The sequence below is a fragment of the Zootermopsis nevadensis genome, unplaced genomic scaffold (assembly GCF_977971745.1).
Source record: "Zootermopsis nevadensis isolate Lab colony 2312 unplaced genomic scaffold, Znev_1.0 Znev_ptg000015l, whole genome shotgun sequence".
NCBI classification, from domain to species: domain Eukaryota; kingdom Metazoa; phylum Arthropoda; class Insecta; order Blattodea; family Termopsidae; genus Zootermopsis; species Zootermopsis nevadensis.
The window spans coordinates 1,049,116-1,068,911 of NW_028259147.1; the positions used below are offsets into that span (position 1 = coordinate 1,049,116).

General features: G+C 41.0%; 1 protein-coding gene and 1 long non-coding RNA gene across 2 annotated transcripts in view; one reads left to right on the plus strand and one right to left on the minus strand.

Moving 5' to 3' along the window:
* Positions 1 to 19,796, minus strand: part of LOC110833577 (uncharacterized) — a 28,585-nt gene that overhangs the window by 203 nt on the left and 8,586 nt on the right. The window contains exon 3 of the long non-coding RNA XR_002544251.2: positions 57 to 328. This is a non-coding gene — a long non-coding RNA (uncharacterized LOC110833577). The remainder of the gene's footprint in view (positions 1 to 56; positions 329 to 19,796) is intronic.
* The window catches only part of LOC110833576 (uncharacterized), a 28,903-nt gene continuing 11,001 nt past the window's right edge, over positions 1,895 to 19,796 (plus strand). Inside the window, exon 1 of the mRNA XM_022071832.2 lies at positions 1,895 to 2,050. Coding sequence (XP_021927524.1) covers positions 1,990 to 2,050 — 61 coding nt within the window. The 5' untranslated portion in view covers positions 1,895 to 1,989. The remainder of the gene's footprint in view (positions 2,051 to 19,796) is intronic.

The following is a 19,796-nucleotide window of genomic DNA, read 5'->3' on the forward strand; positions in this document are numbered from 1 at the left end:
ATACTGTCACCATAAATATTAAAAAGAATGGATGGAAGATGGTACCTTTACCTTACCTCCGTATTAATGTCAGTAGTTATTTCATTTCCAAGGTTGGTAACTTGTCTGTTGTCGAGTGCCTTAATGAAGGCAAATTCAGTGAGATACACCAGTTCCATGCTGCCTTGGTGAACGGTGAATTCCGTCTGCCGGCAGCTATCCCTTCGCCCCTAGTACCCGTCGGAGAGGAAGTTGGGTGGGCCTCAGAGCCGACCTGGACGTGGCGGCAGAGGAAATTCTCAGCCTCTGCTGGGAATCGAATTCCGGGCAGCCATCCCGTAGGTAGTCACTGGAGAAGAATAGGAATTATGAACCTCATATAATTTTCGTCTTCCTAACCTAACCTAACCTCATAATTTTCGTCTTCCTAACCTAACCTCATATAATTTTCGTCTTCCTAACCTAACCTTATATAATTTTCGTCTTCCTAACCTAACCTTATATAATTTTCGTCTTCCTAACCTAACCTTATATAATTTTCGTCTTCCTAACCTAACCTTATATAATTTTCGTCTTCCTAACCTAACCTTATATAATTTTCGTCTTCCTAACCTAACCTTATATAATTTTCGTCTTCCTAACCTAACCTCATATAATTTTCGTCTTCCTAACCTAACCTCGTATAATTTTCGTCTTCCTAACCTAACCTAACCATCCCAACCTATTTCACCCAACATGTCCTAGCCTGTCCAAATTTTTTTTTCATGTTTTTCCGTCCTGCCCAAAGTTCTCGAAACGTGTGTCATGGTAGGTTGTTCTATCCCATGGCGTCCTATCTCATCCTTGCTAAGTGTACGAGACCAATGCAACGAGAAAGGCTGATATTGAACTGCGGTCGAGTTGACCTTCTTTCTTGAGGACTTCCGCCTTGCAATCATTTTCTGACTCATTGCAGTAGCGGACAGGAGTACGCATACGAGAATAAATGGACCAAGTCCTGACGAACATCTTTCAAACGAATTGTTATAGATAATACTGTAATGATAAATGTTCGTGGGTTTTATTTCTTTCTACGAGTGGGATGATCAAGTGTATGATTAGCTTTTCGGAAAGAAAGATTAATAAGAGAAAATCCTTTCTCCAATCCTTAACTCTGCTTTTATTTCATAATCCAGCCCGTACCGCGAAGAAAACACAACACTTCACCATTACGAAGATCAATCGGTTAACGCTGTTTAAAGAAATAATCGTTGTTTAGACTGAGAATTACGCGAAACATAAAAATGCCAGCCTTGTAGATTATCAAGCAGGCGGGACATATGTACCACCAGGCTTTAAAGGATTATTAATTAAATATTTTCTACCATGATGTGTGTCATACGAGACGGCCAGGAATAATAAGCAACTAATCGTATTTTACATTTATTTTCACATGAGCATTCGTAGAAATAACGCATCAAACAGTGGCCTTATTGATTTATAGTAATTTAAGGCAGAATTTTAAATAATGCGTAGATCAAGACCGCCATCTTAGTTCATGGACCGGGGCCAAAATTCGTGGGAGAAGCTGAGTAGAAACTCGAAGAAATTTATTGAAGTAAGAAATCGACCCAGAATTTTTTGAACATCAAAGGCGGTTTACGTCAAATGGTGTGCTATTCTGCATGGGACAATAAGTTTCATTACCGTACCCCAAGCCAGCTGAATCCATTTTTTAATATAACCGTACCACACATGTATTTCGACAAAGGTGAATGTTTCATACATTTTATCCTCCATGGTTTAATAACGTCAAAATATTAATTTGCGTTTGTATCCTGAACTGTCCAATCAACAAACGAAGCAGGGATTGTGATTGGGGGGGGGGGGGTGCGCGCGATTTGCCGGGTGGCTGGCGTTGGGTGGAGGGGATCACGACGGTTCGGATGGATCAGTGCGCCGGAGGACAGCGCTGCGGTATCGCACGACGTCACGACGGTCGTCTATGAGCGGGGCACGTAACATCGCGCCATGACGGCCAGGCACCTTCAGTTACTGATCGTCGTGCTGATTCTATCAACAGCTGCATCAGGTAGGCTTTATGGGAGTTGTCTGAAATTCCCAGCTAAACAGTACACAAATTTCTCCACACAATCACAGTCGCAGAAATTCGGGGCGAGCAAATTTTCAGGAATTGAGGAATTTATAATTTTAAAGTCGCTGAAGTAAATATACAAATTACAGTTTCCTGGTATGAATCGAAAAATGTGGTACCTGGACTTTATTTGCCTCTTTGAAACCGAGACTAATGTAAATAATATTTTAAGAATTCAGTCCGTACCGCGAAGAAAACACCACACTTCACCATTACAAATATCAACTGGTTAACGCTGTTTAAGGAGATAATCGCTGTTTACATTGAGAATCGCACGAAACCCAGGTATCTAAATAATATTTAAGAATTCAGTCCGTACCGCGAAGAAAACACCACACTTCACCATTACAAAGATCGACTGGTTAACGCTGTTTAAGGAGATAATCGCTGTTTACATTGACAATCGCACGAAACCCAGGTATCTAAATAATATTTAAGAATTCAGTCCGTACCGCGAAGAAAACACCACACTTCACCATTACAAATATCAACTGGTTAACGCTGTTTAAGGAGATAATCGCTGTTTACATTGAGAATCGCACGAAACCCAGGTATCTAAATAATATTTAAGAATTCAGTCCGTACCGCGAAGAAAACACCACACTTCACCATTACAAAGATCGACTGGTTAACGCTGTTTAAGGAGATAATCGCTGTTTACATTGACAATCGCACGAAACCCAGGTATCTAAATAATATTTAAGAATTCAGTCCGTACCGCGAAGAAAACACCACACTTCACCATTACAAATATCAACTGGTTAACGCTGTTTAAGGAGATAATCGCTGTTTACATTGAGAATCGCACGAAACCCAGGTATCTAAATAATATTTAAGAATTCAGTGCGTACCGCGAAGAAAACACTACACTTCACCATTAGAAAGATCAACTAGTTAACGCTGTTTAAGGAAATAATCGCTGTTTATTGTGAGACTGATATGAAACTCATAAATACTCTGTAGGCAAAATACAGAGTTATTAATTGTTAAAGCAGGTGGTACACATTTACCTCTGAGTATGTTTTTTTTATAATTAATAAATTATCCATAATGAGTGACAGGAAAATATCAAAGAATGTCATCGCGTCTTTACATCGAAACAACAAAATATTCTCTTGCTTTGACAAGGCAAAGGCAAGGCTTTATATAGAATGGTTTGATCCGCGTTAACGAGGGGTAAGAATGCAATTCGATAAAGTAAGAAGAAGAAACTACGTTATTTGTTGAAAGTTCTTTCGTTATTTCCGGTATTTGGTTGCAACGAATAAACACCGAAATAAGATGCAGTTTTCTTAACTTAATGTTAACTTAACTTAATGTGCTCTTAAAGGCGTCCCAGAAGCACTACTTACTTTCAAAACACTAATATTGCCTTAAAAGACAAGCTGATAGTTTCTTAACTGATCAAAAAACTCCCCGACTTTAATGGAAACCGTAGATTTATTAAAATTTTACAGGATTTCGCCAGTGGGTTTTATACTCAGCGAGTTCAGTCCAGTCCACAGCGTATTTTTACAAACATTTTTAATATTGTTTTTCAATTTATGCGTCCGTCTTTGATGCAGCTTTTATCTATGTTTGCTTCTTGTGGCTTCCGAGAAAAATAATCTTCTTAAATTGTCTATTTGCAGCACAAAGAAAAATACGCTTAAGTAACTTTGAACGCATTTGGAGAAATGTCACCGGAGCAAACATGTATTTTTCTCACCCCTAATAAACATATTTTTACCCACCCCCGTTAAAACAGCAATGCTTGTCGCTACTTCCCCACCAACTTAATTAATTTATCCGCCTGCATTTATTTATAAGTCTGTAGTAAAAATATGAACAACAAATCTGCAATAACGAGCAAGAACTATCTGTTGCATTGTCAAGTGTTAATTTATGAGACAGCTGTTAACAAATAGCGACATTGAAACAATAGCCTTGCTGATTTATGAGCTGGGTTAGGGAAGGAGACGGTGCCCAGCAGGGGAGGCCGTGAAGTCAGCTGGCTTGCAGTTTTATCAGCGCACGCAACCCAGGATCACCCCATCCATGAAACCACAAACGTTAAAGTGGTCGAGACTTGACCTATGACCTTTCGCGGCGAGTAGAAGAAAGCTCGCTGGCTGCATAAGCTTGTAGTGCACACCTCTCCAATTTCTAAATGCCGATATGAACAACTCCTTAGCTTCCAAAACACCTGATCTTTCCCGTTGATCGTATTTATTCTGTACGAAATGACGTATTAATGACTTCGTGAAGATGACAGACTCTCGGCAGGTCAGGAAACAGCCCGTATCATGTTTATGTATTGCTTATTTAACGATGCTGTCGCTAACTCTGAATATAACCAGTCGAATCATGGCCACGGTGATCTAGCGGTTAGAACGCTGGCCTTGTAATCCTGGGCTCTCGGGTTCGATTCCCGGCGGTGCCCGAATTTATAACTTGTGTTGGGCAAGGCCGTGGTCTAGGCAACACGGAGTTTTCCTCCGTGGCATCCCAACAATTACTCCATTCACACACAGAAGAAGGCAATGGCAAACCACTTCTGGATCATCTGCCAAAAACGTATATGAACAGGTCCCAGTCCGAGAAAAGGATGGAAGGATCCTGTTCATATGGACCTGTCGTCAGACAGAACACTAAATAATAATAAGATGAGGTGGTATAGCGGTCAGAACACTAGCCTTGTAATCCTGGGGGTCTCGGGTTCGATTCCCGGCGGTGCCCGAATTTATAACTTGTGTTGGGCAAGGCCGTGGTCTAGGCAACACGGAGTTTTCCTCCGTGGCATCCCAACAATTACTCCATTCACACACAGAAGAAGGCAATGGCAAACCACTTCTGGATCATCTGCCAAGAACGTATATGAACAGGTCCCAGTCCGAGAAAAGGATGGAAGGATCCTGTTCATATGGACCTGTCGTCAGACAGAACACTAAATAATAATAAGATGAGGTGGTATAGCGGTCAGAACACTAGCCTTGTAATCCTGGGGGTCTCGGGTTCGATTCCCGGCGGTGCCCGAATTTATAACTTGTGTTGGGCAAGGCCGTGGTCTAGGCAACACGGAGTTTTCCTCCGTGGCATCCCAACAATTACTCCATTCACACACAGAAGAAGGCAATGGCAAACCACTTCTGGATCATCTGCCAAGAACGTATATGAACAGGTCCCAGTCCGAGAAAAGGATGGAAGGATCCTGTTCATATGGACCTGTCCTCAGACAGAACACTAAATAATAATAATCCGGTTGTGGCCACATTTCGAGTACGTCTACTGTCTCGATATTTGAGTGGAGAGACTAAGGAAAACCGCGAAAAGTATCAGACAGGATAATCATTCTCTAGGCTGAGAACTGAACCTGGAATTCTTGTATAGGAATGAGTGCAGAAACGAACGATATTTTAGAAATGATGAGGATCTTTGTAATTTGTTATTCATCAAATTTGATTGCGATGATCGGATCATAAAGACCACGAATGTGTGTAATTATTACAACCCAGAAAACAGATTAAGATAAAATTATATTTCTCTATACTTCACAATAGAATAGTAAAGTTGTTATGATGCACTTTTAAAAATTAATGTAATTTTTTTATATTTTCCACTGCTCTATTTCATGCCTTCCGTAGAAGGAGAAGCCTCAGGTGTTATCACAGATAAAAGTGGACGCCCTGTCCAGCTGCAGTCCGATGTAGCTACAGGAGAAAAAGTTTTAACATCGTTATTCGTCTTCTTTCGGAGAAAAGGATAAAACAAAAGTTTCTCCTGACAACAAGTTTGCTTAGCGGCAGGAAAGTTTACCCACGACCACATATGTCACCGGATTCATTAAGCAGGATTTGAGGTTTTCACAGCGGCGAGTCCGAAGACGCTGTCTTCTGGGTTGTGGCAGACGTTTGCCGACGCTTCGTACGTCCTTGCTGCGATGAGGTAAAGTCGTCCTTATGCTTAATTAAGCACCACGCCATGAAAATACGTGGAGGAATGGATGATGCACGCGTTCTTAACTACGACCCTAGATGGAAATAGGTGTTCAGCCTCGCGCTCCGTCCGATTTACTCCTGGGAAAGAACCCCCGGTACGCACTTGATAGGTGAATTCGTGACACGAATTCCACTAATTTGGCCTGAACTTCATTTCCTCTTCGATGCAATTCTATTTTATTATCGTAGTTTCCAAAATTTCTGAAGTCATCCATATTTTCGAATGTTTTTTTTTAAACAACCGTAACTTTTCGAAAGGATTTTTCTTCGTGTAGTCTTACGTAAGACGAGATTTTTCAGGGTTGAAACGTCTTCAGTTTGTCTATTTTGTGACTGAGCACGTAATGCACTAGCCGGTTTGAAAAAAACTATGATAAGCGTGCTTCTGAAACAAGAAGGATTGAAAAGATTTCCTGAAACTTGGTTTCTGAAGTGTGTGCTCAGTTTCCGATGAGCACTCCAGCTACTCTCGGAGAGAAGCAAAGTACAGAACGCCAATTGAAAAGAGCTCAGTATTGAAGAGGGAAGATTCTTCAGAGAGCGCGCGTGGGCTGATCTTCATATTGCCTTCGTCCTCGCTACTTTAAATTGTTCTCCAGAGCTTCTGCTACCTGGAAAATTCTTCTTTCAGACACGAATTACAGCGAGATACAAACTATATTAACGTTGAAATTAAGCAGACAATGTATTCTTAAAATATTTTTTTCTGGTCTCGAAAACCTCGTACCAAAACGCGGTAATGAACCCTCGGTTTCCGTAAATAAAAAATGGGGCATTTTAAAAGGAGCTGAGTGACTATCAGCTTCTCAAGAAGGTGTGTTCACAAGAGCCTAATATTCGATGCTGCCCTGAGCCACTTGGTTCAAATCCAAATTCTCACTTTGTGTCCTTAAAATTCATTTTAATATTGTCATCCCATTTAAACCTAAGTATTCTAAGTTATGTATTCAATTAGAATTCTATGCGAATTTCTAATCTCCACGCCTGATACATGTCCAAGCCCATTTCATCTTCTTGATTTGATCATCATAATATTTATCGAAGTGCACAAATCATAAATATCTCAGATATCACAACATTCAAAACGATTTAAAGTGAAAATATAATACTTTTGGAACTCAGTTCGATGCAAATATCAAACCTCAGTTTACAAGCAGCCAGAATATGGCCAATTAACATCTGACAATGATGCTTCAAGCAGGTGAAACACCAATTAAATATTTCGTAACTAACCCCCCCCCCCACCCCCCACCCCCCACTTAACCCTCGCGTGTTTAGTGTGCAAAGCTGCAGCCTTCTCCTTCGAAAGCTCAGAGGCATATTGATCCAAGCCGTGCTTGTCTGTCTGTCTGTCTGTCCGTCTGCTGGATAAATGGACCTGAGGCAGGAACATCTGCTACTTTTGTTCCCCACAACAGAACAAAAGGAACTATAAACGTTTCCTCTGGACGGATTCAACGGGGTCCATAAGGCTTACCACAGATACGCCGTAAAAAAAAATGAATCCCAAAAGCGTAATTATCGTTCATATTATAAAATCAAACTGATTATAACTAAAATTAAAAGCCTCTCAAATTCTATGCCGTTCTGAAATATTTTTTAACATTTCAACGTTTTTTTAAAAGGAATTATAGGCAAAAAGAATATTGCCGCACGTGTCCTGTGTGTCTCGTTAGTGTTTTTTGAAAAAAGCTCGTAAAATTAAGGAACAGACAAGCGCTGTTATTAACAGACAGGGGTCCTGCCGGCCTCAAAGCCTAATTTTGCTGTTATCTTACAGTTCCATCTCAATTTGAAGCAAAGAAAAAGATAATGACGTCTTCTTCACATCCGTTGCTTCATTTCCGCCTCCTTTCGTATCCATTTTTATCCTATTTACTTCGTCTATTGTAGAATGTTGAAATAATTATGGCTGTAGCTTACTGGAGAGAGATAGAGAGACATCCGAAATCTCATTGAGATTTCTTACGACGGCGAGTCTGGTTGAAGCCAATGTACGTTCAGAGGTACTTGCTGCTTCTCGCCCTGATGATGGAGGCAGGAAGAAACTCCGAAACGTCAGAAATTTTTAAACATATTATAAAACGAAATATCTCAGAAGACAGTCTTCTACTTTCATACAAAACTAGTTTCTTAACCTAACCTAACCTAACCCATCGGTTCAGCCCATCCAATTTATTTCCGAAGCTATGAGGCTCGTACGTGTGTGACTTATTAGTCCGTTCAACAACAGAAATTATCTAATTCAAAGCAGCTGCTAAGACATTTTAAAGTAACAACTGAATGGGACGAGCTTACAGAATGGCTTCCCGAAATTGAACTCAATTTAATTAAAACGTCAAGTCGGCATTTCTCGTAACGCAGAGCGTCTGAGAATGTTCTATCCAGAACATGCGACTTGTCAGCATGAAGAATGTTAGTGGGAAACTGGAAACGTGGTCTAATTTAACTGAGAATAAAAAAAAATTACTTTTATAAATGTTGGGTCATAACAGTTCACAGATGTTTGTTGCAGAAACTTTCATAAACTGTTCAAAAGCGATATTTTAAGAAAATCAAAGCGTGAAAGAGAGACATAATGTGACATTTAATTTACTAACGAAGAATCTTGACTAGTCTCATTTGAGATTGAACAGAAGCTGTCAGGGGAAAATTAAGCTGTCAACATATGCACACACTAAACGATACATCATTGCCATTTAACTAACCAACAAACTCTCGATGGAACAGAATCCTTATTGAGAACTCGTCAATACATTTTCTACTTTGTATGGTAACAGCAGGCTCATTTCCGCGTTCACAAAAGCCAGAATCGGTCCATGTTTGATCAAGCTGAATCCAATCCACATCCCATTGTTGTAAGACCCTTTTTAATATTATCTTCCCATTTACGCTTAGGCTTTCTTGTGAAACTAACAGACTTAACTTAGTAATGAAAAGTGCTCAAGAATTATATCTAAGTACAACAGAAGTACAATTTAAAATATTTTTCCATTAACAATTCGATGACCAATACAAATGACCCTGCATTACTGGTACGATGAAATATAGGAATTTAGATGGAATGTATGTGCATGTGACTAGGATAAAGTAAGAAATGCTTATACAATTTTGTCGTGAAAGCTTTTCAGGAAACGACACTTTTAAAACCGAGCATATAAGAGGATAACATTAATCTGAATCTTGATGGTCGGACCGCGGGGGGAGGGGGGGGTGTAATGGCACAGGACGTGATCAGTGGCGGGCTTTGTTATTAACAGTGTTGAGACTTTTGAGTTCTGCTACCATAACGGATAAACAACAGAAAGAAATTTAAAACAAAAAATATATAACGGAACATAAATAAAATTAGAGAACGGAATGACGTAGACAAAAGAAACGAAAGAAGAGAGAGAGAGAGAGAGAGAGAGTAAGGAAATACTGAAAGGAATAAAGGGAAATTGAAAGGGAAAATTTCTGTGACAGAACTTGACGTGGAAATGAAAATATTCTGGTTCAGTGTAGCCTAGATTTTACGTGCCTAATTCAGCTTTAGTTGACAGACTCCCTGGGCTTCATCCAGATGCACCGTGATGATAGGCAACCTGCTCGACCCCTCCCCGAATACAAATTAAGCGATTTCAGACTAAACCCACTCTCCCAACTTGCCTTCTGCCTACATCATCTTCTCATTCCGAATAATTATCACTATCAAGGAAAGATTATACACATGAAAATTGGATTTTCATTTCGTCATTTGCATTTGTCAGCAAACGGAGATGTTCTCTCAACCCAGTCCCCCTGCTCCCCCCCCCCCCTTCAAACATCTCGTCCTGTTTTAGACGTCATCCTTGTTTGATTTCCAGCAAACTTCTCTATTTCCTACTGAAACATCGAGTTAAAGTCAAGACTTCCGCTACTTGAGCAGTGAAATCTCTCCCTTCGACCCCGTACACCTTGGTTGCCATAGCAACCAGGTTAGACTCATTTCGCAGTGGCCCGCGTCTCTTCCACCGTCGCGAGAGAAACTGGCGGCACACGTCTTAATGACGTAATTACGCGTAAGCTTCTGCCTCTGCAAAAAAAAATATCACTTTGTATGCACGGTCCAATTTTTCTTAAGTCGAAGTCAACAGAATTGTTCAAAGCTCTTCAGATTGAAACTGATATTCTCTCATACATTTAAAAGTACAAATTTAATTCAGAAGCTGATAGTCGCTCAGCTCGCCAAAAATTGTCCACACTTTTTTTTTTGAGTTTGAAGGTCCATTACCGTGTTCACAACAGCCCGCCACTGGTCCCTATCCTGAGCCAGATTAATCCAACACCACCATTCTTTTAATATACTTTTTAATATTATCACCGCATCTACGCCTAGGTCTCCCAAGTAGTCTTTTTACCTTCGCGTGTTCATACAAACGTCTCTGATAACTGCAATTTGAAAGCGTCAAGTTCTTCGCCTGCTGTTAAGACGTATGCCGGAGCGGAGGAAAGGCTCCGTGTAATTGGTTACATGGAGCCCGGAGTTCCGTAAGGTAATGCCCCATAAGCTGAGACAAATGAACGGTCATGAATTATTCTGTGGCCACTAATATGGTCCATTGAATGCATACGCCAGTCCAGTCGACGTCATAATCACCAGACGTGGATGTCAACTGTGCCCGATCGTTCATCCGTAGGACAACGAGATTATATTTATGAATTGCTCAGTTCGAGTGAGTGATTAATCGGCTTTGATCAATCCCAGGCCAATGCCGTTTAGGAGGCATCTGATGATATCAAAGCTCGTATAATTACACAAAAACAGTTTCGACTCGTGAACAAATGTCGTGTTAGGTTAGGTTTAAATTCATGAAACATTGCAGGACGTCATGATACGGAATTATCTTTATTGGTCCCTGCTCCATCACAGAGAAATTTTCCGTGATTCCCTGCCCGTAACAAAAATTTTATGATCCTTATATTCCTACGAGGAGCCGCGGTGGTCTAGCGGTCAGAACGCTGGCCTTGTAATCCTCGGGGGGGTCTCGGGTTCGATTCCCGGCGGTGCCCGAATTTATAACTTGTGTTGAGCAAGGCCGTGGTCTAGGCAACACGGAGTTTTCCTCCGTGGCATCCCAACAATTACTCCATTCACACACAGAAGAAGGCAATGGCAAACCACTTCTGGATCATCTGCCAAGAACGTATATGAACAGGTCCTAGTCCGAGAAAAGGATGGAAGGATCCTGTTCATATGGACATGTCGTCAGACAGAACACTAAATAAAAATAAGATGAGGTGGTCTAGCGGTTAGAACGCTGGCCTTGTAATCCTGGGGTCTCGGGTTCGATTCCCGGCGGCGCCCGAATTTATAACTTGTGTTGGGCAAGGCCGTGGTCTAGGCAACACGGAGTTTTCCTCCGTGGCATCCCAACAATTACTCCATTCACACACAGAAGAAGGCAATGGCAAACCACTTCTGGATCATCTGCCAAGAACGTATATGAACAGGTCCCAGTCCGAGAAAAAATGGAAGGATCCTGTTCATATGGACCTGTCGTCAGACAGAACACTAAATAATAATAATATTCCTACGAGGTTTGTAGGGATGACCAACAATTACTTTCCGTGCTCGCAACAGGACATTTGAGAGTCAAACAAACAGTTTACACAACTCGTGTACCTTCAAACACACTTTTTGGTAGCAAAGATTTCCAACCTTGCGCTGGAACGAAACAGAATATATTTTTTAAGGGCTGTGTCGACACTTTTAATTGAAATTCCATACAACTAAATAATTGCTGAAGGTGCAAATACCAAATTGAAAGACTAAAATAGTTTTCGTACAAAAATTCAATTAAAATATTCTATTAAATAATAGTTGCGGATAAGAAAAACTTATCGAGGCTGTTCATAAATGCACACATCATTTGAAAACAAAATTTCGAAAAGAATTTTCATACCAAAAGCAGAGAATGTACAAAAAAATAGGACGGAGAAAATTAAATTTTGAGGACGTTCGTAATTTGTGTCTAATCTAGATAAAACACTATTAAGACTATGAAGTGAAGGACGAGATGGGCGCAGTATGTAGCACGCAGAGGATGGACGAAAATAATAGTCTTAAGACATTTAATGAACGGGCCTGGAGGATAATAATAAATTTGATTTTAAAGACAAATGATGGATTGGATTCAGTTGATGCAGGACAGAGCCCAGTGATAAAATCTTCTGTCTGTAAGGGAGGCGGGAGAGTGTCTCTGCCAACGGGCCCTGTAGGACTCCAGAGCCGCCGTTTGAAAACCTTATATTCGTTAGAACATGTAATTAAGGATCGACATCCCAGTTCGTTCCAGAGCTGTCCGGCCCAGTGAACTGCGTGAGGCCCTCAAAGGGCGAAGGGCACGCAGTTGAAATTGGTTATTGATTACTCTGGAAAATCAGAGGCTTTTGGGTTATAACATTTCCCTTGAATTTCCCAGTTTCCAGACATATTTTATTTGCGATATCGTTCGTAAATATGATCTTATAATCACAAGATTTGGGTTTTCTGCAATTGTTTCTGTATTCGCTGTACCATCACCTAAAACGTGCATAATTACACACACACACACACAAAATCACTTCAAAATGACCACGCATCCTTGCATTATATGACTAGATGAGGGTGTGGATTGGATTTATCTGGCTCAAGACAAAAAACTGGTGGAGGCCTCTTAATGAACACGAAGACAGGGCTGAGTATCGAAGATTTTTCAGAAAACTCTAGGCTTATAACAACTAAATAATTAACCCCATGGAGCAGAGTCCATTTTGATAATCTAACGGTTCGCTGAGACCAAGAAATCCACCGCGTTTATGGAAACCGAAGGTTCATTACTGTGTTAACAACATCCCTCCTCCACTGGACCTTAAACTGGCCCAGATGAATCCATTCTACATTCTTATATCATTTATGATCAATTTTAATATTATCCTGGCATCTATACATAGATCTCCCACGTGGTCTCTTACTTTTGAATTTCTCGATTAAAATTTTACATGCATTTCTCATACTCTTTCTGCGTATTAGATGCCCCCCCCCCCCCACCAAACACCCTTCATGTGTTGACAAAGAACGTGTTTACTTTTTAAGTTTTGAAGGCGGTGGTTCAGCGGACATGATTGAGACGGAAATCGAGAAAACCTGGCGAAGGAAAACTTTATTTAACCGACAGGGAGCCCCGGTGGTTGCCAAGGAAACATCGAACGTCTTTGTTTCTGAAGAGAAATTATGTGGCTATTTACCACACACATAGGAAATGTCGAATGTTATTGGCTTCTGTGTTTGAAGCCTGAACTCTGCTGTTAGGCAGAAGCTGGCTCCTGTCGAATTTAAGTCGGAACGAAATGGAGTGACAGCAATTTTCGGTGGAACTACCTAGTCCCGGAACTTCCGTGAATGAACTATAGTTCGTGGTTCTGGGCGGTTTATGACCTCCACACCCTCAGTTCCATCTACACAGCACACGGATTCCTTGCCAATTATTCTAATAGAAAGGCACTCGGAAGTGAGAACGACTTTCGAAAATACGTGGCAAGTGACGCGAGAGAACGTCATATTCCGTATTCAACAAATAATAACTAATTACTTCGCCGTAATTTAAGAACAAAGCAAACACCCATAAAGACGGTAAATAATTTGCCCTGCTCAGCGACTATCAGCTACTCAAAATATTATTTACATACAGATTTTATCAATGAATCCTGAAGGGAAATTACCACTTGGCAGACCTAGGCGTGGACAGAATAATAATATTAAAGTATATCTCAAATAGGGTGTGGAGTGGATTCAGCTGGTGGTGGGCTGTTGTGAACAAGGTAATGAACCTTCGCGTTCCATAAAAGACGTAGAATTTCTTGATCAACAGAGAGACTATTTAGATTCTCAAAGAGACGATTTTTTATGAAACTAATTCATGCGACACTGAACCAACTAGCTGATATTAATTTTTCCTGACCACCACGTTGAAATTTTGTAATTTCATTCTAACAATATTAGGAATGTATGTGTATTATTTTAACGTGGAAATTACTTTAAAAAACATCCTTTATAGAGGTAAAGGGGTCACCGTCCTCAAATACGTAACGTCCTATGAAGGTCATAGCAACGGAGGTATAATTTCAGGCATTTTTAACCTCGGAACTAAATGCAGGTGAGTGGTCAGCTTCAAGCCCTGGCCGCCTTCTCTCTAATGTGCGGGCCTCAATGTCAGGAAGGAAAAAACCCCATGTCCCTACCAAGAACAGAACCATCATCGTCCAACTCGTTAGCCTAGTCAGTCAGTATAATGACCCACACGTAAGACCGAAAAGTGGATGTTCGATAACATTAAGATGGATAAAGTTTTGATGTGAGGTGGATGGAACTGGCTTAAGGCTGTGAGTCCAGTGACAGGCTTTGTTATACGCGGTTTTTAACTCATGGGTTCTGCTGTCACACTGTTAGCGAAACAGAAGGAATTTGCTTAACCATTTAAAGCCGAAGCTCGTCTAAGTAACATTGAATGATTCAGTCCGGACCGCGAAGAAAACACTACACTTCACCATTACAAAGATCAACTGATTAACGCTGTTTAAGGAAATAATCGCTGTTTATAATGAGAATTATACGAAACACATAAACACACTGCGTAGGCATCTAAATAATATTTAAGAATCCAGTCCGTACCGCGAAGAAAACACAACTCTTAACCATTACAAATATCAAGTGGTTAACCCTTTAAAGCCGAAGCTAATATAAAGAATATTGATTTAAGTCCGGACCGCGAAGAAAACACAACACTTCACCATTACAAAGATCAACTGGTTAACGCTGTTTAAGGAAATGATCGCTGTTTATAATGAGAATTATACGAAACACATAAATACAAACTGCGAGGGTTGCTGATTGTTATAAGCAGGAGGTACAAATAATTACCTCTGGCTTCAAAGGGTTAATTAAGAGATCCCCCAAAGAGTGCAGACACTCATCAATTCGCTGCCAGTGTTGAGTCTGAGCGCGTATTGATCTGCAGTAATTCTGCCTTGTGTGTCGTGACAATGTCAAGCACGGGGCACCGAAGTACGGGCTACGTTTTGTGCTTGTTTCAACATGGACGATTCCACCACACATTACGTCTCATTTTCCGGCGGTCGCCGATTTACTTTCGTGAAGTGAACTAGACGGAAAAATAAGTTCTGTCTACTCTTTTAGACATGTTATTATTTTTTTGTAGTGTTCTGTCTGGCGACAGGTCCATATGAACAGGATCCTTCCATCCTTTTCTCGGACTGGGACCTGTTCATATACGTTCTTGGCAGATGATCCAGAAGTGGTTTGCCATTGCCTTCTTCTGTGTGTGAATGGAGTAATTGTTGGGATGCCACGGAGGAAAACTCTGTGTTGCCTAGACCACGGCCTTGCCCAACACAAGTTATAAATTCGGGCACCGCCGGGAATCGAACCCGAGACCCCCAGGATTACAAGGCCAGCGTTCTATCCGCTAGACCACCGTGGCTTCTTTTAGACATGAGTGTTCCTTATATTCCCGATGATGTGGGACCAAGGTCGGAGAATTTATGTTGACCGTGTGAGCCCGGCTAACACTTTAAATGACGAAGGATAAAAAGTCTCATCAACTTCAATGCCTGTACCTGGCTAATTATTCGTTTTATCTCATCGGTTCTACTGTGTTCTAACTTAAACAAGAAATTAAAACTTTTAATTTTTCGACTTTTAAATTGTTACTCGATAAGCACTGCATTTCGAAACTGGCTGTACTCCCTCTTCAAATGATTACTTGTCACAGATGTAAAATTACGTAACTATAGCCATGTGGTGATTGGATAAAGCTGGATCGAAATAAGAGATCGGTAGAGAGATTTTGTTTGTAGACGAACTCTTGGCTAAGACTGTACGTTCGTTCGTATGCGTCAGAAGTAATTATACACTGCATATTCTATACTACGTCACATTAACAGGGTTAATTATTCAGGCACTCCTTCACACTCGGTTCTTAAAGACCCCAAGCTCAGTTTCGTTTATGCAACGGAGCCCTTGGAGGGGTAAAGCAGCCACAAGCCACCTCGAGGAATTCCTGGCTCGCCGTCTGCATTGGATCGGGTCAGATTGTGTGGGAAGGGCAGTGTGAGGCTGTCATGGTCACTGGGAAGGGAACGCGGTCTCTCTTACGCCCCTCATAAATATGATTCCCCTTACGTGCTCGCTCTCCTGTTTTCTGTATTGGAGATCGATCAGGATGCGAACTCAGTTTGCATGATCAGACCTGTTGTGGCGAGAAGGGGACACAAAGTGTTCTCAGACAGCAAACAAAGGATAAAATGAAAGGGGGGGGGGGAGTACAAAGGGAAACAAAAAAGAGAGACAAAATGAAGAGAGAATAGCGGAAAGAAATATAAAAATATGGAAATGCGATTTGCCTCGCGGAAAATAAAATGTATCACAATAGATAGGACACGTGACCTAAACAAAAGGAATTATAAAGTAAGAAAAATAACGATGAAATGGGAATACGAAATAAAAACAGGAATGACAAGAGGAAAGTATTAATATAATAGAGGGAGGAAATTTGACCGATGGCCGGGTATCCTTACTGAGGTTTTCGTGATTTTCCTCAGTCATCGTTCAAATGAATTCCGCGGCATTGCCATGAACGCTTCCTTCCACATCCTTTACGATTAATTATTAATTAGTTATCCAGTCATTAGACGCTGTGTAGTCTCGTCTACTGACAGCTCCGTTAAGTAGACCGTAAGTAAATACAGAGACTTGAAACTAAGTGCAGAAATTGTAATAGGATAGACGTTTTGCCTTTCCGGAGAATATTAGTCCACGAAGACGGTAGTCGACCCACGCTAATGCTCCTGCACCAAGCTCTCACGTGCCCCGTCGTTACTGCCACAAGCCAACAAGCGAAGAGGCGAACTCCGTTTTCCACGAACAGGGCTTAACGCTGCGAGTTCTGTGCCATCAGCTTCAATTTTAATATTCCCCACCCACAGAGACCACGAAACACAGTTTCCCGTTCCGAACATATTTCTAATGGTTTAAACCAGTCCGCAGTGGAATAACATTCTCTAATTCTGGATTTACAAGCAGAACACGTGCGCACGCTCATCTTCCTAACGATGTAGACAGCAGGAGCCTCTGAAACGTCGGTAAGCATCTGCCAGAATACACGGCTCGATAGCCCAGAAGACAGCCATCTTAGATTTATATTGTTCCTTCAATTTTGAATCTTCGTGCTCTGGACTCTGAAAAATCCGCGGTATTACGAATACTTTCTGTCAAGATCGTAACCATAGTAACGGAGCACAATAAAATGAGACTTTCTGACAAAGAGACACGTCTTCAAGGTCAGTATTGAACTTTGCACAGACGTGGAATATTCGTTGCGAACGCACCAAGTATGATTTTAGGGTAGACCCCCAATGGCATAGCAAATTTCGACCAAATTCATCAGCGGTAATAGATTTGAATCATGTGGGCAGATAGACGGACTGACAGACAGTCAGCCATATTTGCTTTAATTTTAAGCCTGAGGACATGGATGCCTCAGGACGGAAACCAGCGGAGACTTCTTTTGAACAACTTTAATATTATCCTCTTTACGCCTAGTCCTTCTAAATAGTCTTGTCACTTCAGGTTTTTTCATCAAAGTTTTATATATTTCTGTCCAATGTCTTCTACAAACCTTGCCAATCTCATCCTCCTTGATTCGTCATCTTAATAAATTAATATTTCATCCGAGAAGATATTATAAAGTTCCTGATCGTGTAATTTTCTTTAGCCTCCTCGTAATTCCACTCTTTTGGGTCCAAATATTCTGTAGACTTAAATAAACGACTGGAGTACAGCGAGGTTCATGTATTTCAGAGGATTCCCCTGTCTGTGCGGAGTGCAGGTCTGTCGTCTGTATCACTCGTGTTGAACTGTCAGTTTGCCCTGAGCTGAAGATCATCTGTGGTCCATACGCAGGGGCAGATACTTCGTTCCCAGACATGTTCACGCTCATTACCACGAAGGCCGTAACATTTCAACGGTAACACGTCAACAGTGAAATCACAGGGCTGTCCAACCGAATGAACGTCGTAGTCACTGTGCTGACATCTGGAGTTTACAAACAGTAACGATTAAATCATGTACAAGGCCGGAGCTGCCCTAAGTAAACAGAATACTTCTTGCCAAACAAATATTTGCCTTCATATGAGAAGCTGATGGTCGGTCAGGCAGTCAAAAAGTTTCTTACCTTTTTATGGAACCCCAAAGTTTATTACCGGGACAGCGAGATTCCGCCACTGAACGATGTCCTGAACCACGTGAATTAGGTCCACTCTTTTTTAAAACTAATTTCAATATTATCCTGCCATCTACGCCTAGTTCTACCAAGTGAATTCTTTCCTTCAGGTTTATCGACTAAGATTTTATATGCTCTGTCATGCGTGTCAGACGCTAAAATAGACCTTAAAGGAATAGTGGATGGCACAGGATAGGGACCAGTGGCGGGCTTGTGTGGACACTGTGATGAACCTTCGGGTTCCGTATAAAGGGGGAGATGGAAATTGTTGAATAGCTGGCAGACTATCAGCTTCTCAGAAAGGGCTCAGATCTAAGGAGTTATTTCAGACTATGCTTTATAGGCACGCAGATCATTTTAAAAAAACTTCAGTGTTCTGTTTTTGAAGTTCAATAGAAGGTACTGGCTTCCGAATCGGACAATAAAAACAAAACCGAGCCTGAAGAACACTTGGCTTTATTTTGAGAGATTCACCCCAGCTCCCGTTTTATGGATGTAATTTGCAACTTTATTCTCAAGTTTCCAGCATTCTGTATTTGAACAGAAGCAAGAAACAACTCTCACCCTTTTCTGTAAACGTAAAATAACATTTTATTCTGCAGTTTCCTTCCGTAGTTCTCCACTTGCTTCAAAGACTTCTCTGCAGTAGAATTTTCGTAGCTCCTTTGTCTGATTTTGCCATCCTTTACAGATTCTGGGACCAAACTCAAGCGCGCCTTGATGGTAAGAGCAGACGTGACAAAGCCCCCCTCCCCCCTCCACAGTCACTGTCATTTGTCTTCGTTCGAGGCTACAGCTTTTCTCATTCGCCTGATCCCCTGTGTATATTCCTTGTAGTCTCAAGTAATGATTTCTAAACACTGTCTCCTGTGTCAAATACGGGTGATACCAGCCAAAATAAAAGCATCAGATATTCTTAAAGTGTAATTTCATAGCTCATAGTCACAGAATGTTGAGTTTTATTGTTAGCAATAATTCAAAATTTTAAAAAAAAATACACCAAAAATTTGTTAAGAAAGCTCAGACTGTTGGCGTACACACACAAACGGAATATCAATGGTTAGAATTCCACCTCCTCCTTCACAGGACGAGTCTCGTCGTGATTTTAAATAAACCGCGACATTACTTATGTTTTCTGCTTCAGATAACAGACAGCTTTAGTCGATAACTTGAATATGTTCACATTCTGGGGGCGATGTCAAGGGGGCTTGGAAACACATCTCAGATTAAAGAGAAATATATCCAGACCGTTTTACGTCTAGGAATGTTTACATCACGGAAAGTTGTGCGTCGTTCAAGAGCCCGCCACTGGTCCCTGTCCTGAGACAGGAGAATCTACTAGTAGTCTATATAACAAACAGGAAATCTGAGAGAGTGAACCAGTGTAAATTTCGCTGTCATATTTCT